Source organism: Malurus melanocephalus, unplaced genomic scaffold, assembly GCF_030028575.1.
Source record: "Malurus melanocephalus ecotype Western Australia unplaced genomic scaffold, MMel_1.1 scaffold_1024, whole genome shotgun sequence".
NCBI classification, from domain to species: Eukaryota; Metazoa; Chordata; class Aves; order Passeriformes; family Maluridae; genus Malurus; species Malurus melanocephalus.
Window position 1 is genome coordinate 62,365 of NW_026624256.1, and position 27,799 is coordinate 90,163.

The window sequence follows — 27,799 nt, forward strand, 5'->3', positions numbered from 1 at the left end:
TGCTTCTAGTGATCATGAAGCCACTGTAGAGGGTGCTGTTGSAAGAACATACCTACTGAAAGACTTTCCTCTTTTATTCCCTTGATGCTTGTGAAATATTTTTATAAGCATAAGTTGCATTAAGTATTCCAGTATAAGGAGGTTAATAAAAAACCTATGACAAACCACCAAAACAAAAATTCCCCCCCTACATTGTCTGTAGGTAATCAAATGTCACAGTCCCTGTCTTGTCAAAGTCCTCGGCTACTTCTTTGTTGTGGTAATAAAATGATCTATGCTGCATTCCAGTCAAGGGGGTAGCAGCTTACGAGAATGACAGTCAAAAGGTGAGCCAAAAAACAAGAAATAGGATCACTGAAAGAGAGAGAAGTAACTTGAAGAACCTCATCCTTGGAGGAAATCCATTTCATGTACTCCAGTTGAAACWTCTCAAGCCTGAACTTTGCAGAGTTGGCAAAGCTTAGAAAAAATGTTCACAATCATTCTTCTGGGCACTGATAGGATGAAAATGGCATTCTGTGTGTGTGACCTCTGTTTATTATTACTGGAGAAAGTTCACCTGGTATGAAGAACGTGTAATTTCTGAGCCATGATATGTACCATGAACTGCCTGGAGTTTTTATTTCATCTCCAGCATGGGACAGTGTTKGATGCCAAAGGAAAAGAATAAGGAACGTGATAAATGTACAAGTGTTTTCCCAACAATTAAGGGCAGCTCAGCAGCATTCTGAAGACAGGGGTAYTGGACTTTTTGTAGGTGTACAGTAGGGATTTGGTAAGAAATGAAATTAAAATAATGTCGCCTGTCATCACTTAATCTGATTTTGCTTAAGTATAATTGTCAGGAAATTGTTTTGAAATGCATTAGAACGGCCATACTCAAATTTTAGTCAAACTACGCAAGAGGTACGTGGTAGGAAGTCTCTGAGTCACCTCACAATTTTGACTTTCTGTTTATGTGTAATGAAGTGCACWACAATCCTTTTTCAGAATATGCAACACAGTTAATAATCTAATTTCCCTATGTGTAGCTTCTCATAATTTTTATTATACCTCATTTTAATTATACTTAATACAGATATTTTTGTTCAGAACTCCACTGGTTTTGTTCTCCTATCCACACTGTTACAGGCATTCACTTTCAACCAGTAGTACAGCCACAAGAGCACTTTAATCTGTAATTAACTTTCAGTTGTTGATTCAGATGCTATAGACCTTTTCCAAGTCCTGTGTTAGTTTGTGCTATGGATTAATTACTGTTTACTGTGTAAACTTACCTAAATGGTTWGGGGTTTGACTATTAGTGTACCATGCTGCTATGCATCTGCTGAAGACAAATGTTTGGCGTTTGTGCATTCATGTAATTAGATTATTGTATTATAAAGAGTTTAATTGCTTTGGTGTGTGCTTCTCTACCTTCCTGCCAAGTATTTTTTGCTTGCTTCTTTCATGCTTGAGGACCTGTGAGGCAAAACCAGGATGGTCTCTTGTTGAATGACCTCAMGGATTCTTGTGTCAAATTGATAAGCACCACAGAGGTCTCAGAAATGGTTTTGGATCTCAAATATTTCCTTTCTCTGAAATCTGTAGAAGCCCATGGTGATAAAAACCCATCTGCTTGCAATTTCTGTCTGTTCAGTTTGTAATTGCACTGGTGCCTTCTGCTCCCTGTCTTCAGTTGTAGAAAAGGCTAGAATTGTTAATTGATACTACAAAATAGAAAATTAGTTTTTTCTAGGGTTTTTTTGCATGTTGTGCATTAGACACTGCTTTCTTTTCAAGTACTTCCAACTTTCATAATGAGGCATCATCTTCTGGGTGTGAATCGTGGATTCAGCATTGCTTCTGCCAATAAGGGGTTGCTTCCACCTGCAGCTTTTGTGTAGGGTCACGTCTTTCCAATCTTTATATAAATCAGGTTCTTCTTGAGATGCATTTGACAGTTTTTCTGGTGTCTACATTAGCACTGAGCCTCAGCCGCTTGCATGAGGACATTCCTGTAGCTGAGAACTGAACCTGGAAGCGCAGTCCASTCGTTTGTGCACAACTTCTTCACAGGGACTTTGTGACAGAGAACTTGTGTGGATTTTTTCGATATTTCTCTTGCATTCGCTTTGTGTGTGAAGCTGCAGAGAAGCAACACCAGGGGGCAGCGGAGGCATTTTAAAATAGCAACAAGTTTTGGGTCTGTCCAATAACGAGACTTACCAAAAAAGTGATTATTTGTTTATGATCCTTACTCAGACCACTCTGAACAGATCTGAGGAGATCAGCAATAGGATACATTCCTTTCCCTAATGCCAAAGGTTTTTTAAAAATCAGAATGGAAGAGTGCCTCAAAAACTTGTTTCTACCCTGCGTTTAATGATGTCATTTATTAAGTGATCTTAATGTATTGAGAAACAGACAGCCCTCCTCTTTTCCTTCCCAATACCGCTGAAAGGATGAATTTCAGAGGTGCCTGTTAGCCAGGCTGTGTTGGATGGTAGATATGWCAGGTAAAAATACTGCAGGTCCCCATAACTTTTTATTTTAAAACGACAAGTGTTGCTGTTTTTTTTCTTATGGAGACAGGGTGAGGATATGAAAGTATAAATTCAGTCGTGTGTGAGGAATGTATGCCAGTAAGTGCTAAAGTGACCACTCCTTACTATCTGTCTTGTCTAGCCTTGCAATTCAGAAAGCTTTACAGATCATCAGTGACAGAAATGTATTTCTAAACCACACTTCAAGGTGGTTTCAACCCTTATTAATCTTCAGAAAGACTGTTCACTATGTATCATATATGTACGAAGTGTATATATAACTCAATAAGAATTATATTCTAATCACATCTGCATGGTGAATTATTGCTGGAATTAAGTCTTCTGCCCAGAACCAGAAATTCAAAACAGTACCTAATCACAAAAATAGTATTATTTACATGGTATGTGATTAAGCATGTTAATGAGCAGGAAATGAAAACACTGAAGTTTTCTAAAAGAAAAAATTGGGGGTTTCAAAATACTCACTCTTCCTTCTCYGTGTGTGAGGGTTGGGTTTTTTAGCAAATACAAATCAGTTTTTTAAAAGTGAGTAATATTTTTCTCTTCTTTCTATCCATGAACCTAATGTGCAGACAGGTTTTTTTTTTGCTGGAACTGTTGCCCATAACGGGCCACATTTGGGATATGGTAGTGGTTTGCTAAAAACCTGCACTGGSTGATGCAAAGTTACAACACAGAGATACATAATGGAGTACTTTTGATTTTAAACATGGTCTTCAGACCAAAAATTGTGTGCCGGGATTTCTTCTTAGCATCGCCTGTCTTGCCAGCAATCATAGGTGGTTTGTTTTGGGGAGACATAGGACTCATCAAAATAGATTGCATGATAAATAGGTTCATCCAGTCCTCTGGGAATAGACAAAAATTCCCTAACCGAGTATTCAGGAACAGGACACTGGATGTTACCTCTGAATTGTGAAGAACTTGTTACCTCAGTGTACAGTAGGATATTAATTTGGAGGTCCATAAAGGTCTAAAACCATTTTTGAACTTGATAGATTAATAGTTTCCCCTATTTCTATGTGTAATGTGAAAAGAATTTTYCTTCACTGTAGTTTTGAATTTCCTACCATTTTTAAATTGAAATTCATTTGGTCTTTTTGAAAAAGGGAGAATTGTGTCTCCTAAATATTCTGTTTGTTCTGTCTTTGTATCAAACCCCGCCTTACTCATATTTTTTATCATAGCAATTCAGTGTCTCTACTGTTACAGATCCTTAATTATACTTGCTGTCCTCCAAATCTCCTCTAATTTTGCATTATACTTTGTCATCCCTGGTTCCCATTTTCATGTTGTGTACTCAGCTATAAACTACTCAAGGTACTGTTACAATAGAAGCCTCTAAAWTTGTGATTAAAATAATACCGGGTGAAATATKMCCAGRGYTCTTCCAAGGAGGTCCCATAGAAATGCTCAGTATTATTAATCTTCATCTTGTCTGGACAGGATGTAAATAGCATTTGTTAGGAGTATGAGGAAAGATGTAGGAAAGCTCTGTAAGGGGAACATGTGGCTGATTTGAGCACAATAACTCTGCTTCTGAGGAAGAGGWTATGTGGGGTTTGTTACACAGAACSAGACTGCCTGTTTTTATGCCGTCACCACATCTGCATGTTGGTTGCAGCAGTCTGTTAATTGCAGTGGGGAGAGCCAAAGCTGAAATACTGTCTTAAGAAGTAGGCTTGAAAATGTCATTCCTCCTCTGCGTATTTGGGTTTGGGATAAGTTACTTTCTATACATTCCTTGATGGTCAAAGTAACAAGTGTGGAAGTGAAGCAGACTGGCCAGATCCTTYTTCCAAATTCTTAACAGTAGAGGAGAAAGCTCTTTTTCTTCTCTTTTTTCAAAGCAGGGGAAGGAAATGGTGAGCCCTAGTGCCAGCTGCAGTACCACCTGACTTCTGGAGAAGCATTACTTGTCCCTGAGCTTCACTTTTTTYCTAGTGGATATCCTGCCTTGAGTAAGCTGTAATTGAGTGGGATACAAAGAAAGGACTGACGTACTTTCTGCTTTCTTTCGTTTGGATACTAAAGGACTTGCAGTGCTATAAGCTTTAATCAAGTGTGACACCTTAACATTATGGATTGGATTTCTCTAGAGCCAGTTCACCCATACTCAGACAACTACCTAGACAAATTACCTTAAAAGGTMAGTTTGATATATTTGCCAACCTTTWCTTTAGTTTTGAGGCTCARAAAGTAGAAAATACCTCTGAAAGCTTCTACACAGGATAGTGTTTTTTGAGGCCCAGGATAGGCTTTATTACTGCAAAAGCTTACCTGCTCTGAGACAGATTCAAAGCTGTATCCAGTCGTGTCAGTCTTCAAAGACACCCTCACATGACTGTTGCAGAGCTGCTGAATTCTGCTGGGGTGTGTTGTCATATGCCTGTTTGTCACACACATGCCAGATTAAAGCTGCTGCATGCGGGGCTGGCTGCAGCCATTGTCTGCTGCATCCACAGCTCTCGTACCGGGCTCTACAGCCCTGTACGGGGAGAAAACTACAGCAAAAGGCATGAATGCTCTTTTCTCCTGCTGTTTTCCATGTGAGACTTTAATGGCTTATGCTGCTCTGTCACAGAGATTGGTTTCAAATCATCGTAGTGATTTTCAAAGGCCAGGTTTTAGTAAATTGTATTTACTGCAGTGCTGATTTATGTTCTGATTCTGAGACTGAAATAAGTTTTGACAATTTCATGCACTTTGAAAAAACGTTTGGTGAGATGACTCCAAATCACCTTCTTGATGCTATGGCAGTGTTTCTGTGATTTAACTTTACAAATCTGGTGCCTTTCTGATAAAAGCTGATTCCCTAATCAGTCAGGAAGGACATAAACTTTATTTGTATTTCCTTTCATCTTTCTACTTAAATTCACATCGGTTCCTTTCACCTTCCCTAATGACACCAATTTTCCCTTCTCCTACCAGAATCTGTTTTATTCACCCAACACAGGCAGAAAACAACAACAGTGCAGGCAGGAATGAACCCTGGGCTCACCTTCAGTAAAATATGGGGCCATCAGAGAACTTTTGGAGCCMTTTTGCTTTATTTTGGCCAGTAGTGTGTGTAGAGGAGAGTGAACATACAGGAGAACACACAGCTCTTGATATGCAGATCAAAGAACTAAAGGAACTGAGCTGTCTTGGAGAAAAACTAGACCCAAAACACAGTGGAATTCTAAATTGATCTCTGAACTGTTGTGGAGTTGCTATGGAAACATGCAAGTGCTCAGACCAACATTGTAGTGTAAAAAGACCAATTATAGTTATCTGGGAAAAATTAGTTATTATTTTCCACATAACTAGTGTATGTATTGTAATACCTAAGGACCAAAAAAGGACAGTTATACAAGAGTTGTCACTATTCAGGGTTTCTGCTCCACACCACTTTCCAGGTCTTCATGCTAAAAGGAGTAAAAGTACTTCTAAAAAGCACAGACTTATAACCATATGCTAGATCTGTGCTGCTTCTAGAGAGCAATGGAGTCTCCTGGGCACAGAGGTAATTTTATTTTGTCTTTTGAAATAAATTCAATAAAATTGTATTTATTGTTGGTGGCAAGTAAGGCCATGTGTGTGCTCACAGCCCAGATCTTGTGTGCAGGGTATGGGGGCAGCTCTCTCTGCAGACCAATCAGTCTCTTCAGCAAAGAGCTTTTCTAGACATATATTCCCAAACTATGTTTTGTCTGTGACTCTGAGCTAGAGATATTCAATTAGCAAAATTGAACTGTTCTGTTCCATTCCCCTAATTTTTTAAAAGCTTGTTTCTTCTATTKAGGTTTTGGACAGCAGCACTAGCTGGAAGAATTTAAGATTTCCTTTTGACTAATGGCCTTTAGCTTAAATTTATTCATTCTTTCCTATTTTTTAAATTAGCTGCAAGTTTGAGGGAGGAACGTTTGCAGAAGCTTAGGTTTTCATTTTCTGCTGAGGGCTGTGAGGCATTCAGGAGGAAGTTCTGCAGTAGTGATTGCCCTTCAGTCTTGARGCTTTAGTCCCAGCTCTTGCTTTGYAGGAGGTTGTTGCTGAGACTTTAGGTCAAGAACAACATGTTAAAAAACTAAACAAACTTTCTGGGGAAACAAGAGACGATGGAGTAATAATTGCAAAACACAGGGAAGRCTTAGATCTGCAAAGTGGTTGATTGCAGCTTCTTTCATTTCAGGCCTAATCCTTAGTTATTCTAGTTTGCCTGGAAAATCTACATKCTGTGAGACTGTTTTTGTGTATAATTTCTACCTCTATTCCAGTTGTGTCTACAGGCCCTTTTCCTAGTCTGGCACACGGCACTGGGTGGTGAGCTATGCTCTTCCCAAAATGGAATACAATCCTAGCCTGAAAAATAATTTTAAAATCCTAAACAAACCACACAACAAAAGGGATTGAGCGTGTGAAGAAGAGAAGAGCCTCCCTTGAGAAATCCCTGTGGCCTCAAGGTAAGCCAGCACTACTGATCCTCTTTGCAAACCTGTACTGCCTATCAAGAGGACCACGGTTATCATCACACACTCATGCTTCCATACCCCATTTTATAAAGGGATACAATCTAAGTTTGTTCACTTCAATCTTCATAGGACTCARATGGAGTTCTTTACACAGAACCAGACTTTCTCCTCTTCCCAGGAAGACACACCGTACACCCTAGGTGGTGCTTCTCCCACCTTCACTACACAGGTGTCCTGGGTACTAACCCTGCAATGGAATGACGGTATTTCAGCCCAGCTTCTTTGTGTTCTGAAAAATTATTGTAATGTGTCATTTTTCTGTAAGGGGGGGTTGGTCTCTGCATGAAAAGGGGTCACCTTACTCAATTTATGTATTTTGTACTGTTCTCCATGGGTAATTTCCCTGCAGCCCTGTAAATTATTGTGAAAAAGTATAGACACAGAAGATAAAAATTTCAACTTAGATTTAGTGAATGAATTTTCATGTCAAGTCAGGAGGTTTCCTTGTTTTCTGTCTCTTTTTCTCTGAATAATATCTATTTTCTTTTCGGTGCTTCACTGACAGAAACTGTTCAGTGAAGTTGCCTGTTTTTCTGTTCTTCTTCACTTATTCCCAAGTGGGATAGACATCRTGTCTGAGCAGAGGGAAACTCTCCCTTGACTTACTCCCATAAAACTCACTTTGGTTTTTCCCCTTGTAAAAATTCGCCTCAATAGTGTAGTTCACCCCTTCCGGCATGTCTCAGGAGAGAGATACCTTTGAGAAGGTTAAAGTATCCTGCTTGCATAAGAGAAATGTAAAATAGCAACAGAGTATTGGCATCCAGACATAGGTATGGGGCAAACTCGAACTTTTTGTTGACATACTGTTTTTGCTGATAAATCAATACATGCAGGTGAACGACGAATACGACGGTGACCACAAGCCATCTTCAGGCTTTCAGAATACACTAATTTTTTAAAAGTTAAATGGCACCCGCTTGAAGTTTATATGTTTTATTTTACCTAGTAGTGACAGCAACATCCCCGCCTGTGGCTGCACAAGGCAGGACTGAGCTCCCGACAGCCGGACACCGCTGGCTCCGCTGCCGATTGTCGCCTCCCGGTCCCGGCAGCGCCCGCCCCCGCCCGGCCCCACGCGCGCAGGTGCCCGGAGCGTTCCCGGTGGGAGGCGCCGAGCAGGCAGGAGCAGGCAGGGAGCAGGCAGGGAGCAGGGAGGAAGCAGGCAGGAGCAGCCCCGCGTGTCCGAGCCCCCGTGGGGAACGCTGCCGCGGGGATCGCTCCAGCGGGCGGCGATCGGGCGCCGGGGGAGCCGCGTCCCGCAGCGGAGCGGCCGCCTCGCCTGCCCGTGCTGCTCCGGGCCATGGCGGCGGGGGCGGGCCGGGGCGGGGCGGAGCGCTGACAGGCAGCCCGGCCCGGGGAGCCGCGGTAAACAGGAGCCGGGGGAGCGCCGGGGGAGACCGGCCTCGTAGGAGCCTCCCAGCCCCGCGGCCCGCCGCCTCCCGGCCCCGGGCATGGGCAGCAGCAGCCGCCGCAGCCGGAGGAGGAGCCGCCGGCCCGGGCCGTGTGCGGGGCACCACCAAGGTAGGCTCGGCCGCCGCCCTGGCCGCGGGCAGCTGCCGCTTCCTCCGCGGGGACCGCGCCGGGTCCGGTGCCCCTCCGTCGCCGTGAGGCCGGGCCCCGAGGTCGGGCCCGGGGGCGGCCCAGGGCGGGCGGTGCGGGGGCCGCTTTCCCCGCTTTCCCCGCTTTCCCCGCTGTCCCCGCCGCTCGTCCCGGCCCCGCCGGCGGCACCTCGCCCCGCCGGATCCGGCAGGTGAGGCGCTCCCGGGCGAGCAGCCAGCGGCCCGGCTCCCCCCGGGACCAGCGCCGTGTCGGCCGGGGCAGGGCAGAGCACTGCCGGCCATGGAGCGGGGGCTCCGCGCGGGGCTCTGGCCGGGCCGGGGAAGCGGCACCTAATTCCCTGGTAAGAGGCTTTCCCACCTCCGCCGTCTTTGTCTGCTCAGCCTCAGCTGCTGGCGCTGGGAGCATTAGTGTTGCTGCGGGGAAACCGAGGGCGGATCAGCTGTGGGAAAGGGACCGTGTTTGCACCAGGTGTCCGACTAGGAGGAGGACGCGAATTCACATTCAGTGAGCAACGTGGAATAGAGATACGTCAGAAAGAAAACAGTGCACGAGCTGTGCTGGTCACAACGTGTTCGTAAGGAATCGTGAAGTTTCACGGCAGACTGASAAATAGTCAGAATTCCTTCATGCTTCCTGAAGCTAGTTGGCAGGCAGAGTAATGCTCGGGTTGTTCCAAACTGTAACACTTTAACTTCTCATTTTAGTACGCTAAAAGTGCAAGCAAATCGAGAATTACAATGTGCCAATGTGGGATCACTTGGTCTCAAACTGCAGTGCAAGGGGCACGCAGCTGAGCTCTGCAGTTGGCAAAGGACTGGTCTGCTTCCGAGCATGGCAAATTTGTGAAATAACCCCGCAGCATAAACATAGAAGGGGCAATTTAGCTAGAGCTTGAGTGGAGGTGGAAAGAGATGTTGGAAGGAAGGTGGGGGTGGAAGAGGAGAGAGCCAGTCTGACAGTAGCACTTCAGCTGAAGCAGCAGCAATCTTTATGAATTTGTGCTTCTAAAATTGGTTTGGAGTAGTGTCAGTTGAGGCTGAGATTGATCTAGTAATAGCCCTAGTTAAAAATTTTCAGAGAAAAGTTTTGTTAGAGAAACACTTATTTACTAGACCTAAGATGTTTTGTTTGAAAACCTGTCAGCACTGATCAATTTCTACTGATGCTGAGTTCTGCTAAACCTGCCTGGGGAGCAGGMTTGCTGGAAACATCAGTGTTCCTGTCTCAAGGGTATGCCCCAGCACCCAGAATCATACCTGCTGGGGGTGTTGGCAGCTTCTCAGCTGTAGCCCAAACTATTTGGTGTGAGATTCTCCTCAGAGCAACCTTCCAGCTGCTTGGAGACRGTGAGACATTTGCCAAGACTTGATTCTGCTGTGGTTGCTGAAAATKGTAGGATTGCTGAAGTCTGAACAACTGCCCTTTTGCTGGGAACTTTGTGTGACTTAGGTCTAATGTAAACTTAAGAAATTAACAATTCACTGAGTATTTGTTGTTATGGTGTTGGGGTTTTTTGTTGGTGTTTGATTTGTTGGTTTGTTTTTTTTTTTTTTAACTTGGCTTTCAGCTAGCCCAAGCTAGCAGTTCTCCTTATAGAGACAAACTAGTTGAAAAGAAGCAGTTTTCTGTTTTGGGGTGTCGTGCTGGACAAAAGCGGAGTGCTTTTCATGCCTCAGTGTATGGATATGGTGCTAGAATTGTTGGAGGTGTCCAGATGACGTGTAGTGCTAGAAAATGCACCGTTCCCTGGCTGCTTTTGCACAGTCTTAGGTGTTGTGAGGATAGATAAGTTCAGCATGATGGATGAACATTTTATATTTTCAGGATGAGATTTATTTTTTTTTTATTTAAAAGTCTGTTATTTTAGGTCTAACATTTTGGATGAGCAACTCTCCCACGTTTGAGGGTGAAAGGACTTAATCTTCCCAGCTGCTGAGACTGTCACAGGTACTTCAGGCAATGTAGCAAAGTGTCTTCTCTGACAAACTGATTTCCTTACTGCTCTTCCAAACACTGGCATCAGTGGGGAAGGCAGGGCACTGCAGGAGTGTGACAGCTTCCAGTAATAATGCTGCTCAAGGAGGGAGTTGTAGGTGGTTGTTACAGGCCYTGCATTTATCCTGCTACCTAAGAAGCAGCAGTTGCCTGCTATGGGTCTTTTCTGCCATATGCCTCAGTCAGCCCTARTGTGCCTGACTGATAGCTGTCTTCAGAAAATGTGAATAAGAGTGTGCATGGCTATCTGCCAGGAAAAAAAATGAAAACAGGAAGGAGTTGTCTTTTTTTTTTCTTTTCTAATTGTTTTTTATGATTTTGTTTTGCTCTTGTTCTGCCCTTCCACCTTCCCCTAAAAATATAAGGAACTCTTGGTCCTGTAGAAGTGTTTAACAAGCATTCTGTAAGAGCCCACAGGTGGACCATAAAAAATCAACAGGCGTTGAAAAAAGGAACTTCCAGGAACCCTGAACAACACTGTGCTTGGACTGTGTCTGCATGTGGCAAATAGTGAATAGCAAAGCTGTATAAGGCTATAAGAAATGAAAAACTTCAAGTCTGGGAAAAGCTTCCCTTCTAGGGCATAAGGTATTAAAGGGGAAATCTTCCTGGGGGACAGGTTACCCATTTATTGCTTGTGCCAGTTCTTTCTCTGGAGCATCTAGTGCTAGCTGCTGCAGGAACTGAGTGAACCATGTAAATCACACATATAATTCACTGTATTAATTTCCATAGTGAGACAGAATTCATGCAGGGTTTACAGGGACCTCAGTTTTGCTGACTTGTGGWTTGACTGCAAAGGTCTGGTGGCAGCTTGTTGTAGCATAGCAGAGCTGGCATTAAACTTGCTGGATGGGCTTTGTTCACTGTGAATTTTCACAGCTTCAGGTTGTTGAAATGCTCTTCACCGAGATAGGGTCATTTTTACTCATTCTGTTGTCTTGATTTTACTGAAAACTTGCCAAAAGAACTCATAATTTCTAAACCAGATTATTTTTTGTTGCTTTCCACAACATTTTTGTGGGGTTTTATCAAGGTATTCATGTTCATGTGAAGTATTAAAAAACCAAATAACTGATTACATAATGTTTATTGATTTTGGGCTRGGTAAATGGACAAGAGCCCTTGGAAGTGTGGTCTTTTTTTTCAATTAGAGGTGTGCTTTAAGAGTTTTGTAACTGTTAAATTTAACTCATCACCAGATAGCCAGACAGTTCACAAACAGCAAGAGGTCTCAACCATCAGCAGTTTCTAGTGCTTGTAATTTCTTTTCTCCAGGGACCAAGAAGGAAGGCTGACCTTTATTATRTGTCGTGTTTGGGCCAGTCTAGATCAAACGTATATGTAAATGAATGTTAGACTTCTCTGTCTTTTAAATTGAGTGCCACTCTGGAGCTCACATTTGGTACCTGCAGGCAAGTAGGAGGGCTTAGCAGCAAATCTTGAATTTATCCTGGCAGAATGTCTTGGTTGATGGAATTCAACTGAAAACAGTGTTGGAAATTTTTTATAACATACACATATTACCTATGTGTAATGGATCGAAAATAGTAGAAGGCTCTAGAAACTAGGTCTGAAATTTTCTATAGTTGGATGAAATAAAGCTAGTAGATAATCACTTTATCCTTGGAAACTTGTTTAAGGATCYCAGTTGTAAGCCTTGAAAATATGTAGCCAAAATTCAAATGGAATATAAATATTTTCTATTTTTGAGGTAGGTTTGTCCTGTGTGTCAGTTAGGTATGCCTTGATATCTCCCCCTTCATAAGGCCTCAGGACAGAATACATGTCACCAGTCCATTCTGCAGGTGAGGCTGCAGATGAACAACTGTACCAGAGTTGCTCCTTGGGAAAACAGGCATTGGATATTAAAATGTTGTTTAACAGGTCACTGCTAATTCAGCTAAGGCTGAGTTTGTCTCCCAGTTTGGTCATTGCTTCAGTAAGATCATGTGTTTGTGCACCATCCAGTATAAGAGGTTCATTACAAGGAATAAAAATGTTGTCATTTTTATTGTTGTCATTTTTATTTTTATCTCTTCTCTGAGCAGATAGCTTGACTTCTGTCATGTCCTCAACACAGGGTGAGAAACCTTTTTCTTGGAATCAAAGGGTCAGTTGGATAATACAGGGGGGAAGGAAAGATAGAAGGTGAAAAACTCTAGGTGACAAACCAAAATAGAACAAAAAGGAGAGGAAAAGGAATAGGGTTCAAGCTTACACACCAAGTTGCTAGTTTTTAAAACAGTATACAAATCCTTTGTGCCTCCCTTCCTCTCAAATGTACTTTATTTTTCAAAAGCTTTTTGGTTCCTCTTTAGTGTGTGTACTGAGCCTGCAAGGAAGAGGCTGGAGGAGCCCCAATGCTTCTTAATAAATAGYGAGGCTTCCCCTAGGCCTGGTCTGCTGATTCTAATGACCAGAATAATTTGTCACTCAGAGTTACTTACTGTTAATAACTCTGCCATTGTGCAGCTTGAGGAAGGGAGTTGTGCTTCTGTTCTTGTTGCTTGWGTTGAGTTTTAAGTTCTGCTTTCTTGATACACARCAGTTTCCATGGGTACACCAGTGAKGGTCCACACATTGCCATSACTCCTAGCACTGAGACTAGAAGCTGGCTTCTCTAGAGACATRGCRTTTGGGTGACTTGGGAGGACCATTTGAGGATCATTAACTGAAAAGGAAGCAACAAATTCACTGTGTACGACCTGCCCCATAGCACCAGTTAAATACTGAGGAAGTATTCTGTAAGATCTTCTACTGGAAGCACTTCCCWTGGCAGTGAACCTGGCCTTTGCTTTCCTGGGATAGGAAACGTGGTGTCACGGGATTATTAGTGGGAACTCCTCATCTCCAAATTACTGCAGGTTTTACAGGAGAGATGCTTTTCTTTAATGTCGTTTGTAAAGGTCTCCTAAAGCATTTCTTTGTTGAAGAAACTTCTTCAAAACCAGTGGGAGCTGTGGCAAGACAAAGCCTTCTCTGCCTATTTATATTTGCTTTCACTGTCACTGGCTCCTTGTCTCATCCAGGACAGAGGATTAATCTCTCTGATCCCTCTATTTCTAGTTGTAAAAGCGCAGTGTGCTATTGAGGGTGATTCCCTACTATGCCAATCCTTGTTATAATCTCTTGTAACTATGAATGCATCAGTCAGAAGAGAAAGGCTAATGGAAAGATGTGACGTATTTCTGTATATGTTATTTTTTTTCCCCTATATGTATATATATATTTATGGGGAGATTGGTGGATTCGAGAACCGGAAGCGATGCAATACGGGGCTTTGCTATGGTTTTATAACATGGGCCACATTATAGCAAGAAATTCTTGCAAATTACTCTGCTTGCCCTGTCTGAGTTCAGTTTTGTCTCTTTCTTGCATGTTTCCCATGGCCTCCTTCAGCAAAACGCTCTTAAGGGACTTGCACTTAACAGCTTGATGAACTCTGCTGCAATCGATAGAAAGTGAAAGTTGGCAGTGGCTTTTCGGTTCATCATAAGCCTGGTGAAGTCTGGCATACCAGAGCAACGTGAAGAGCATGAGGTAATAGTTTACCATAGGTGATGACAGAGAGGAAAACACACATGGGAGCAGTCTGGCTCTTTCTGAAGTTGACAGTAGGCTTTGGTTTTTCATTCCTTTCTAGTAAATGACTTGAGTTTCTTTTGTAGTTCAGCATCCAAAATGTTGTCCTTTTAACTGTGATTCTTGTCAGAGCTTTTAGGGTAATCATCTTGGGCTTGCCTGCCAAATCTGAACTGGAAGTGCCAGGACTAGGAAGGACAGTTGTCAGTTTTTTTTCTCTAGCACAATCTGTGACCATTGATTTGCACTGAAGCTGCCTGTATAAAATGTGTCAAAATTATGTGTATGTGTATATGTGCATGTATATAGTCCATGCAAACCAGGTGGACTAAAGATTTGCTGYTCTTTGGCTCTAGAGGAAAGGATTTTTTTTATACCAAACATGATGAATGCATTCTGAACTAAATGCTGTCTTGTTTCAACGAGAAGAAAAAAAATCTGCTTAGCTTTAAAAAGAAGAGGAAGTTYACTTGCAGCTAAAGGGATTTTTTGTGAGAGACAGGAAATCTGAGATTTTTCCTGCTTCTGGCCTCTATTTTCTGGTTTGTTACTTCACCTATGCMTACCTTAGTTTCCTGCAATTCAGTTGTCATTGATATCATGGAATTTGTAAGATTCTTGGATTTTTTAAAATGTTTTAACCTTTTTTTCTGAGTGGAAGTGGGCTTATGCAATCACATTGCCAGTAACTCCTGAACCTATTGGCTAAGTGTCATATAATTACTGGAACTTCAGATGTTGTAGAAAGAGTGGAATATAAATTGCAGTGTCACAAGTGGGAGCTGCAGCCTCACCCTGTGKCCATGGAAATGGCACTTTTAAAGCTTAAGATAGGTCACATAGGTGAGTGGCCCTTATGAAACCTATAACCACAGGATACCAAACTTCAGGATATCAGATGGTGCTAATCCTTCTGCTGTGGAATATCCTTCCTCCACTACAGGGCCTTCTGAAGGCGTAGGAGAAAACTTAAAAGTATTGTTACTAAATTAGTGCTGGCATGAAGCAGCAGACTCTTCRCAAATTTAATGTTTGATAACATAAGGGAATGGAGGGAGGAGAGATACCCTTGTAAAATTACATGATTCTTGTCAGGCTAGCTTGATCTTGGGAATTAGCAAAAAAACAGTAGCAGGTTTGATTAAAATATGGAAGGGGCTTTGACTTTGCTGTTGGTATAACAAAGCAGAAGCCATTGAAAACAAGATCAGATTTCAGCCTTCAAAACACATTGGTGTTCTTAAGCAGTGTTTCTCTACTGAAGCCTTGAAATATCTTGTAGCTTTGGGACATGAAAACTGTATATTGCCTCTTAGCAGTTCCTTTGTGTGAGGCATGTATGTTRTTTCTGTGATTATTGTGGCAGCGATGCTCTGCTATTTTGTGCCCTTTATGTTATGGTGAGGGCTGATGGGAGAATAACTCTGATTGAGAGCACACAAATTGAATCTTCCTGATGTTGCAGAAATACTCACCAAGTTCCTTTCACTGCAAAGTTGCAAGACRTGAAAGGTCTCCATGTTGTTCTGTGTGAGCTGCTACATGCTTTGGCAAGGTGTGAAAAAGAGTCCTGCCCTAGTACACCTGCGGAGCTCTGCAGTTCTTAAGACCTTTTAGAGATGAGTTTCTTTTTATGTGCCATCCTGGAAGTGTAGGAAAACTGCGCTGTAATGTTTTCCAGGCAGATTGTGGAGAACCCGCAACACTATTGTGTTTTCCAAATGGCAGGAAATTCAAAATCATTCTTCTTTGACTTTCCTTAATCCATCTGATTACTTTCTTGAATGAAATGTGTGGCTTTATTTATAGCGAAGCAGTGTGCAAGTGATACATTAGAATTGCAGCTTCAAAGCAGCGGGAGATGGCCCTGCSAGAGCCCTATGCCTTGTGCCAGGGCTGCCTACGTGCTCCTTGCATTTTACCCCTGCTCAGTAGGGCTGCATTTGAGATGCAGCAAGTGAAGTGTGGAAGCGTCTCCTCTATATATCTACATACCAAATGCAGCAGGATAAGTCTGACATATGCTTTRCAGTCTTTTGGTGGTGTTTTTCTTCCAGGATCTCCCATGGTCAGTATTTGGTGTTTTGGGGACTATGRAGCATTTGTATCTGTCCCAGACTCAGGCTTTTATTTACTAGTGGTGTTGATGTCAGCTTCTTGAACCACGAGGCAAGGATCCCAGCTCAGTTGCTGTTGAACATGTGTGATTCAAGATAAGATTTCTCACTCACTTTTCTTTGTTATTGATACCCTGGCAAGCATAACATCATGTGGTCCAGCAGCCCGAGTGCAAAGAACTCAGGATCAGTTCCTCTTATAGAAAGGGAATTAGATACATCATGTATTTTGTTTTTGGCTGTGATCTTTCATTGTGTCTTGTAAGATATTTGTTGTGGTTGTTTGCTTTCTGAGTCTACTTGAGCTTTACTTGTCAGCTTGGACATGTGTTCAGGCTGTCTCATCCATCTTTGATTGCCTACTGGGAAGTTTTTTAGTTGGCATGTTCTCTTTGTGCAGAACTACAGGTGCTTTTCAGAGACYTGGTAGGCTGCGATTCCCTGCAGGCATCGTGCTGGCTGTCTGTTTGTCAGACAGCCGCCCTGCCTTTCCAAGTCCTCATTATCTGCTGTATTAAGGCTCTCAGCTCTGTAAGACCTGCATGGGTTTGGCTCAGCCTGGCTTTACTGCCTGTGCCTCATGCASAGGGTGTGGGAGGAGGCTGCAGGGATGGTTCTGCTTCAGGGTGGATGCTGTGCTCAAGGCAGGTATGTTTTCCAGTTGCATCTCCATGCTCGGGTATTATCTCCCTTTCCACATGACACTACAARGCATACACTTATCCCTTGTCACACAGTTTGTGTTGCTGCTTCTGTGAACGAGGGAAGAGAAACTCAGAGAGCTGATGATCCAATCTCTGAGTGATTGCCTTTGAGCTATATCCTGTGTGGCTCATGGGCAGCTCTTTGTGGTTGATGTAATGTAACTAATGCATGAGAGACATCTGAGCCAGGAATTGGGAATTTAATAAGATGACGAAACTGTTTGGTTTCAAATCTGAAAGTAAATCTTGTCAGCAGGGGATAGGAGTGGAAAGCAACTCAATTGTGCATAGTGCATCCCACCAAGGCCAGTAACACACACGAGCATACTGCAGTACAGGTCTGCTTTTCGGATATGTTGTTTATTCCCTGTTTCCAGCAACCCCTCTGAGTTGAGGAGAGTTGACAAGTTTCTGAGCCAGTCCTTTCTTCTGTGGATCTTGTTTTCTTTCTTTATTGTGAAGTGCCAAAAAAAAAAGGAAGAAAATCTTGAAATCATGACTAGCAGGCTAAGCCATGCTTTAAGCTGGTGGGCAATAAAACRGTGAGATACACTTTCTCTGGGCCTTCTCCAACCTCTTCTACAAAAGATGCCACTCCAGCATGACAGYTTGTGGAGGGATGGGTTACTCGAGCTTGTAAATGCCTTCTCCACTGGTGTGTGAAGATGGCTGTGCCTTTCCAGATTTCTTCATCTCCCCTCACCCTTCTTTCTAGGCTTTAAATGAGAAACTTGAAGATGTTGAAAAGTTCCTTCTTGGGTGCATGACAGCTGCTTCCTCTTTGCTGGTAGATGATGTCTTTTGAAAAGATACTAAATGTTGTGTTGGAAATTGGTGTGTAAAATGTAGTTTTAGAAAAAGCAGTAGCTAATTTACAACTGAGTGCAGCTCCAGCTCAATCAGACAATTGATAAAAATAGTCTACTTTTTAATTCCACTGGTGATCTCTAATTGGAGAAGTCTTCTAATTCATAACCTGCATATGGGACAAGATCAGAGAAGACTGAAGTGGTTTTGCCAGTCTGGAAAGTCTGGACAGAATCAGAGTTTGGGAAGGTAACTTAGAGGGGAGACCAGGTGTTCTTAACAGTGATGGTAGTAGCTTTGCACTGTGTTTATGCTGAACCTTTGCCCCAGCTAAATGCTATAGGGTGCTGATTTGCCAGCAGTGTCTTTTTTTTTTTAGGCCCTTCTTGGTGGGCATTTCCTTCCTAGAGATTTTTTTTCCCTTTAAAAAAAGCCACACCCACCCCAGAAAACGCAATCCATGGGCACAGAAAGGAACATTTATGCRTGTTACCTTGTTGTTTTCTGCTTGAAGCTGTTAGATTGAGCATTTTAAAACCGCTGTGTGGCTTTGCAGCAGGAGCAGCATAGCAAGGAGCACAGCCTCTTCAGCTGTGGTATTTCACATACATAAGACTGGGATCTGAGTATTTTGTAGCCCTCTTGCTGCTTTCATTTCTTAAGTTGGATGACTTCTGTACTCTGTAGTAAAGCAGTGAGAGCTGGCCTTGCTGAGATATGAGACTTCTGTTAACTCTGCAGGAAATGCAGAGGATGTGCGCTTGTACCAGATTATTTCTTTGTAAGACAATGGTAATGTTGCCAGGTAATGCCACTCACTGAATAGCATGTGTCCCTGGAAAGAAAGGAGTGTAATTTCCTCCCAGCTCAAGGCTTTATACCTCATTCAGAGAGAGCACAGCTAATGGAGGAGGACCGTGCCAGGCACAAGGTCACTTGTGACACAGAGGGGACCACGTCTGTTCCTAGGCACCGTGCTGCTTCCTGTAGCACCCAGAGGCTGAAGGGAATGATTGGGTCCTGTAAGTGGAAAGCAGCAGTGTTTGGGTCACTTGTGGATTGCTATCACTTTAGAAATAGCAGCAGACATCTTTAGTCTTTAGAGACTATATGACAATCTTGGTGTGCTGTACAGCCCATGTGTGGGAGACTGTGCTAAAGATGGGACTATCTGGAATGGAACAAGCCAACTGTTTTAAGTGAGCAGAAAATGGAGGAAATTTGTGTCTTGACTTTGTAACATCTGTTGCATTTGGAATAGGAGGCAGTTTTCTCTTTTTCAATTGAGAAGAAAAAAAACACCCTTGCACTTGCCGTTTAACATGATTAATAAAGAAATACGTCCTTGTTTCTCCTTTAGCCTAATTCACCAGATGTTCAAATTATTTGTCTGTAGTGATTTTTCATCTGCTCTTTGGGAGAGCAAATGTTGTYGTAATTGTAACTACTTACAGAAGAAAACCATAAAGTCAGCTGRTATGGATCCTGGAAAACATGGAGGAGAATACAGTGGAGTGTGGCTTTTCTTCTCTGCAGCTAAGGATGCTGTTCATGTAAAATTCAACAGGTTTGATGCTTGCCTCTTTCTCCAGCAGTAGGTTTTCCACGAGGAYGGATGGTATTTTAGTTTGATAAATAAATGAACACTAGAAGAAAAACTTTCTTATCAGTTCTTCAGAAATTAAATAACTATAGTTTCTTCCAGGTTTTGTCTTCATGAATGTTTCAGGTTTTACAGTACTGCTCATGTGCACCACAGTTGCATCAGTCTTGTTAGTCCGCTTGGCACATCTCACTGGCTCCTGTTTAAATTAATTTAAAGCAAAGAGCATCTGCTTGGGGAAAGACAGAAGAGCCACTTCTGAATGTGGTCGGATTGAAAAATGTGACTTGTTAATTAACATCAGTGATGTGCCATGCTCCTGAATTTTATTTCCCTCTTTAGAGAACTTCATGTAGCAGCTTCTTTTACTTGCCCTGTAGATATGCAACACCATCCCAGAATCCATTCCATTGTATTCTCCAGCTATCACCAGGTTACTTCAAAACCTCCTTTTGTCCCACAGAAATTTGCTATCTGATAGCTTGTGTCTCCCTGCACCCTTACTAGACACTTGGAGATGCTTTGAAGCACATGCTGGAGTAAAAACTGGTAATCATTTAAGAGTAGTTCATAAAGGCACTGCAAGTCAGCCTCTTCTCCAGCAGCAAGAAACAAATGTATGCAGTTCTAAATATTTCTCATTAGTAAGCACCATTTTTCTGTGCCTGGGTACTACACTCTGTCTCAGTATCTTTCTACAGCTGGCTGTGGTTGGCTGGCAATGAGCTGCTAGTGGGTGATAGTTGTATTTTAGAAATTCTGCAATAGTTCTGGTGATAGAAAGCTGTGATGGATTTGCTTTAATAGGATTTTATACTGGTCTTGCAAGTACATGGGAATGGATTGGCGAAGTTTTGTGCTGTTTCTCTAAATTTCTCATAAAATCTCTAAATTTGTAAATACCTTCAGAAATGAAGGGACTAATACTGGATGGGACAGAAAGGGTCAAGACTTGATTGCTGAATTGAGAACAAGGACAATGGGTGAGGTTGCAACTGCTGGACACTGGTTTCTTGTGTGTGTAAAAAGGCAGTGATTTAAAGGAATCAGCAGTCATGTATTCATCTCATGATTGCATCCAGCAGCTATTTTAGGTACAGTGGGGATGAATGGCCCTTTATAGACTGCGGTAAGGAATGCCTTGTCTGTGGGTGTCAATAATGCTAGTCACTTCTTTTYGGGTGGCACAAAGCACTGTTGTGAGGGCAGGATGGTCAGAACCAACACACACGTGCCAGGACGCTCGYGTGAAATAACACCCTCAGGAAGGAAAACTGTGCTGGGACTCTGCTGCTGCCAGTGCGTGCCGGTGGCAGCACTGGCATGGGGTGCTGGGGTAAGGGAAGAAGTACTGTTTGTCAGCCTTCTGAAATCAGTTGTCTGGCCTTCAAACTACACCRGGGGCACTTACAATATGATAGGCACATGCAGCCTTTTTCCACCCAGCAAATCTCATGTTAAGGTTGCAGCTGGAAGAGGCTGTTTTTTTTCTGGTGCTGGAAGGGAATCAGTTCTGTCCACAGACCTGGACCCTGTAGACTTTTTGCAGCTTTACTTTTTAATGATAATGCTGTGACGCAGGGGTTCTTAACCTCTTCACAGCATCGTTTTTGTGTTGAAGTTGATGAGAAATACCATGTTTGTCTGCCTAGCAACTTTCTCAAATCAAGATCTGRCAAGTTTTGGTGACAGCACAGGTGTGACACTGAGTGACTCAGATGTGTGGTGCTGTAATTGCTTGTCTTACCGTAGCACTTCAGTCTGAGCTCTTGATTGTGCCAGGTACTGTACATAACCATGGTAAGGACCAGTCCTGCCCCACAGAAGCTATCAGTGTGGCTGAAACAGCCTGGAGGTGGGAATTGGAAGTTCGGTTATCCTTGCATTGCCCAGAAGTGGCTAGACTAAAGAACTCCAATGATTTGCCTTCTTGACCACAGCCAGTGAGCACACCTCTCCATGGGTGATACTTGAAATAAAGCTGGGCAGAGATGTCAGTGGGGCTATGGACTCCACTCCCCTAGCACATTGTTCTGCCTGGAGCACAAGTTCTCATGCAGGTCACAATACTGGTCCTTCCCACATTGCCCTCTGCATGGGGGATTCTTGGATGTGCCAAATGCGTAGAGAAGGTATCAGCATGGAAAAAGATGGAAAGACAAAGCCATTAAGGAGACATACTGTGCCTGAGTATATTGCCCAATAAAAAGTTCTTACTGAAATCCGTTATACTCTAATGACTCATAGTATWTCCTTATATTTAAATTTTTATTTTTTTTATTTGGGGGATAGCAAATGACTTCTGGTAGCGGGTTTTACATCAGAAATCAGATTACTTTAAAATGTGGGAAATTATGGTTGAAAAACTCACCGCTGTCATGCRAGTTGGCAGAATAATCAGGTACAGGATGATTAATACATTTCCCTTTTTATTCTACATTTGAACTTCTGTGAACCCTGGTTTTGAGTTTCTCCAGTAGTTTTGGGCAAGTCCTAAAGAATGTGGTTTACAGCTATTTCTGCAGTGTTCAAAAGTTTGTCATAATGATCAAAAAATCTAGATTTTATTAAGGCTTCCACAGCAAAAATATGTTGTAACTTAAATCTTTAAAAAAATAATTGCCTGACAGTTAATTAATATATCATTCAAAAGAAATACATTCTTATGTGCATTTCTTACTCATCCARAGAATGAATGATTTCATGTTTCTTCAAAGAAGAATCGTTTAATGAATAGTATATTGATTAATCAATAGTATATTCTTTTTAGTCTGCCTTAAGAGGAATGTTTTGCCTGGTAGCAGTTAAACAATARTGAAGAATGTTGGTGAGGTGCCTTTGTTCGTAAATGGCTTTTACAACTGTTCATCTCTGATGTAATGGAAAATAAGTGATTTAGCACAGAATTTTCATAAAAATGCATCGTTGTTATCTCTGTACAATATAGAATGTGAGCAATGTCCTTTCTGAACAATGGTGAGATTGTTCTATTTCATCACTGTCTTGCATTGTAAATATTTACACTGTTTGAGAAACCCAGGCTTTTGTTGTCTTCAATGTAAATGTATGCATTTTTTATTAATGTTTATTAATTTTGAAGAGTAAAATACAGAGAAWTTTTTCTTTGCATTTCAGAACTGATTCAGAATTTTGTGAATCCCAGAAGSATTATAATAATGGGAAGGGATTCCAAATTATCTATAGGTGTTACATTGTATCATGTGGACTTGTGTACTAGACTRGACATTTACCTGCAAATGCATGTTGGTGCAAATTTCTCTGTCTGGTCTATACATGTATTAGTGCGTCTCTTTTTCCATTGAATTGTAATCTTCATTACATAAAAAAAAAAAATGTTACATGGAGCACTTTGCCAAATCATAATGATCATGTAGGCTTTCTGTCCCAGTAGATGTGCAGTTATTCTGGKGGTCTGGGGTGTCACCTTCTCCTTGACGTTACTTGCTGCCTTTCTGTGGCATGTCATAGTTTTGTGGCTTTTGCGAGTGAGTTGGGGTGTGTGGAGCACCTGGTGCTTTTTTTCCACAGGACATCAGGAATCATCAGTGATGCTTCTGATGCAGGTAAATTGCTATTAGCAGCAAAAGCAGAAAAAAGTAATTTCTTTGTTTCTCAGGGGATTGTAATGACTGTACTGTTGTGTTATTGTAACAGAGGAGAGTGACCTTTGTTTTCCTGAATGCTAGCAAGCTATTTGATAATTGCATTTATCAGCTGATTTGATTTGAAGGGAACAGTTTTTAAGGAACCTGTTTTTCAGAGGTCCATGTTCTGGTCAGCTTCCATTGAAATCAAGGGAAGGGTTTGGCTAAGAGCTCTGGGTCTATTATTTACTGAGACTGTAGTTTAACTGCTTGCTTGTCTAGTTGTATTATATTTGTAAAAGTAATTGTATTCTTATTTTGAGAGGAGTCAGCCAGAGCTGGCAGATACATCTGTTTCTCTGCRTATTATGTGTAATCTGTACCTGTATAATTCCTGTATATAGAGAAGCTTGCAAAAAGGGTATATGGGGAACTTGCAGAAGAATCTCTTGCCCCTTTCTAAGCCTTTGTTTTGRTTTCAGCTATTCAATAACATGGTTTAAAAATACATTTGCATTTTAAGTCTTGAAGCTGATTGGTTTTGGGACACTAGCAGGTGGAGAAAAGGAGGAACTGAGATAATAAAGGGAGAAGTTRCAGAGCTAAGCTAGTATACAGTGCAAGATATATAAGCAGACTCATAGCTGTAAATAGCAATATTCCAGAGTTATATATGCCTGGTCTGAATACAAGAGTTCTTTTCAGGGTTAGTAAACATTRGAAGTGAAATGTGAAAGGTACTGCAGGAAGGGAAGTGTTAGTTCCTCTCCCTTAACCTCTTTTGATTAGATTTGTTTGTCAAGTTAACAAATGYATGTGAAGAGCATGAGGCTTGATAACATCTCTTAAATAATGCTGTTAACAAAGTACTGATTAAGCTACAGTAAACGAAAATCAAACGCAGATGCAGGATCCTCTTTTTGAAAATGCACATCTGTCATCTTTAGAAGAGGATTACATAAGATACATTAGTAAGAGTCCGAACAAGCTCAAAATGAAATAAATAAAAGCTTCAAACTGGAGCCAACACAGGCTAATAGGATTGGAAATATTTACAAATATGGAAAATGTAGTGTACAGAAAGCAGGCATAAGCTATATCCATCTGAAATGTCAAAATAGCTTGGAAAAGTTAAGATGCACACATGAATTTGCTAAAGTCACTGGATGAGGGCTTCTGTTACCTTCAGAACAACAATAAAAACCCAAAACCAAAGGTTTTTTTAATGGGGCTTTGAGAGTTCACATCAAGAACCTCCARCAGAAAAATATTCCAAATTTGAATTAATAAATAATTTCAAGTCTTATTCGGAGAAGTAAGCCAGCTGATGAAGATGTTACAACATCTAGCAGCAATCAAATTTTTTCAGGGTGTTTCCCTTCCTGTTTGGGTTGGTCAGGTTTTGCACTGCATAGAGGGGAAGTTTCAGAGGACTGTGGATTGCATGGCAGCAATCCACAGAGTCTCAGAGCAGACTTTTCAGCCTGCATCTGGGAGGCCCAGTGCAGTGTTCGGGCTGATCCTTTTCATGGCACGATTGTTACAGCAGTGGATGGTACTTCAGTGGCTGGATTATCTGGACATCAGCGATCTGTTGCTTTATTTTTAACCCGCCCACCCTGCAACAGATTGTCAGAGCACTGGCATACGTGATGCTGCTCACCATCACTGCTGGGGGCAATGGCAGAATAGCTGGAGTCCATCTTTTAGGAMCTAGTGTGGCTACAGATAAGGGGTRCAGTTGACCTTCATGTTGTCCTCTATCTTTGCATTCTCATGTGCCCCAGCCAGCTTTGCAGGAAGTTATAAACCAAATAAAACACAGTKGAGGAAGAAGCTGATCCCTTATCTGCCACCCCTTGGGCAAGTGTACTCTGCTGTTGGAKGGACATGCTGTAGTAATGAAGAATTCTCATTTTGTGTGAGGTATGGCCTGAACATCAGATTGGGATCCTGAAAAGAAGGGGCTATCCAGGAGCAGTCCCTTTGCCTTAGCATTTCTTCCTTTTTGGCAGCCCCCCAGTTTGATGTGCTTCAAGTTTGGATCCCACTTTGCAGGTGCCCAACACCTCACCTTTGAATCAGGTAGAATGTGGAATTAATTTAGTTGTGGAATGTCCTGTGGAGCTTATCATAACTTGCTTTGTGTTGGCTTTGAGTGGCACTGGTTTTCTGGCATCCATGTCTGTACACAGTACTGCAGATGGTCTGTTCATTCACGTAACTTTATCCTTTAATTAGCACTGTGGAGTTAACGTGCTTTAGGTTGAAACAGGCAGACTTTGAGTGTGTGCATTATTAGTGGCCCAGCAGATTGGGGATGCAACAGGGTGGCATCTGGGTTTAGTTTACAGCTTTCTCTAAGCCACCCTTGAACAAAGGCAGGCTTTATTAGAGCGTCTGCCAGGCTTCTTTACCAGAGGACGGCTGTTTCACATMATCTTTGAATACAAAGTTGGATTATATCTGCTGTTTGAGCTCTTTCAAAGAATTCTAACACATGCTGTCCTCGAAGTACCTGCAGAAAAACTGGTTTGACTTGTTTGCCATCATCAGAGAGGGTTAACTGTGTTTTCTAATAATTTTCCTTGTTCTCTTTACAATCATAATGTGTCCTTGCCTGCAAGCTCAGAAACCTTTTTGAGCAGGGGGATGCACACCAGGGTCAAACTCCTTCTCTTATTCTCAGTTATCACTGGCAATAGCACAGCACATATTACCTGGCATATTTTCATTGAAGCTTAACGTTCTCTGGATTTCATTTATCTGTGTTTCCTTGAGAAAATACCTTCCCTTCCTGCCTTGTTTATTGTGGTTTGATATTCCCATCTCAGCCCACGTTTATATTCCCTCTGGCTTGGCTCCTTTAGACAATGTAACTAAGCAGGTGTGTGGAGGACCTGAGGTGGTTCTCTTTATGGTGAGATTCAATAATGCTGGTAAATCCCATGTTTCTCTTTGTTCTTCAGTAAGGAAATGTCTTTGTTGCTTATTTATGCATACGGATATATTTTACTTTTAAAGTAAGTGATGCCTGAAAGTTACAGARGTGTTGCCTTTAAAGCTCTCATGTGTGCTTTCTGATGCACTGTCTTGGCGTCTATGGAAGTGATATAAATCCTGACCACGTGTCAGAAAAGCTCTTGAATTTGGCTGAGCGCTCGAATGGGCAAATAGCATCACACAGCAAATGGAGTGTGTGATTGGGATGCAGCAGGCATTGCATGCATTCTTGGTTTTGTTCATGATTTGCTCTATGATCTTTGATAATTCTTTCCCCCTCAGTGCAAAGAGGATAGTGAACTATCATTCTCTGTATAAAGTGTCTTGGAACATGTAATTTTTTTTCCTATTGTTTAATCAAATACAGTCAAAATTGTTGATCTTTTTTTTCATTTTACACAACTGCAGTTTTCCTGTGGAGTCTAGTGGAAATAGGGCAAGCTTTCTAGGTTTTTGATTCCACGAAAGATGCTGAATGGTCTGGTTCTGTCCTCAAAACCTCCAATTAAATGTTAAATAAAAAAATGTGTGCAGTGTAAGTTAAGGATGTGCAGTAAGTGCTAAGCTATACTACTTCCAAGCTGTTAAACAACATGATACATAGGAAATTTATCAAATCTATGTTTTCTGCTTTCACGAGTCAATACCAGCCAAACAAAAWGTTGGTATGTGATAGAAAGGGGAGAACAGTGTATCATTCTGTTGCCCTGTTTGATATAGTCCCTGCTGTGTTAATTCCCTTTTAATCCGTTCTTTAAACACATTTGATTGTGTCTCATTTGTGGCAAGTTACATTCCAGAATAACACTCCATGATACAACATGTTTCAAAAAGCTTTCTATTTACCATAACTTCACTAGTTAATGAAAGGTTGGTTAATTATACTTGTCTTTAAGATTAGCATTGCCAGTTTTRGCTAATTTATGTCTATCACTATCTTTCCTGTGTAACTTTTCCCTGTTACATTAGTAAAAGAAAGATAAAGTGTGTTTAGACAATCCAGTGAATTCTCAATCCTTAGTGAGGGGTTTTGATGATATTAATCTTTAATAGTCTTAGGAAAAGAAGAGCTCATGTGATACATCTTTGAWCCAGCAGTGGTACATGTTTATATGAATGACAAGAGCCAAATGCAGGGTATTGCCTGTTTTTATCCAAAGCTACAGCATTCATTTAATTTTAGGATGATTCCTGAGGCAATTTGATCTAGTATGGTGGGGCTGGCAGTTTAGGAAACTTATCTGGATGAGCTTTGCTCTCTGTATCTCCAGGTAACATGCTCAGCTTGGAGAACTGCTCTTCCTCCTTCTCCCTATCCAGGCAGAGTCGAGCATGATCCCTGCCCTTTAGCTCTGCTCTCAGAGTGTTTTCAGAACTGGTTGATAATTTATTCATTTTTCAACAATTGTGCTCTGACCTGTCTAGTTAAAATTCTTCAAAATTTCTGTGTCTTTTCACACCCAGACAGTGCACCAAAATCCAGAGAAAATAAGAGATGCATCTTGGTCCAGTGGATGGCTTAGCTTTGGTTTAGAAATAATTGCATTTCAGGCTGCTTTAACATCATCTAATATTTTTATTTTTCAGTTGCAAGGCCTTACAATGGCACGGAATGAGCCCTCCCTTCAAGCCTCCTTCCTGTAAATGATAGGACCAAACAAGGCGGTGTGATGAACATGCCACTGCATCAAATCTCTGTCATTCCAGCTCAGGATGTTACCTCTTCCAGAGTCTCCAGGAGCAAGACCAAAGAAAAAGAG

At 41.8% G+C, this 27,799-nt stretch overlaps 1 protein-coding gene across 1 annotated transcript; it reads left to right on the forward strand.

Annotated features, from left to right (window-relative positions):
• The first annotated feature begins 312 nt into the window (after positions 1–312).
• LOC130585959 (translation initiation factor IF-2-like) lies at positions 313–27,799 on the forward strand. The gene is made up of 4 exons (XM_057386650.1): positions 313–326; positions 7,127–7,260; positions 8,007–8,581; positions 27,627–27,799. The coding sequence occupies exons 1-4, from the start codon at positions 313–315 to the stop codon at positions 27,681–27,683; spliced, it is 780 nt and encodes a 259-aa protein (XP_057242633.1). The 3' UTR covers positions 27,684–27,799.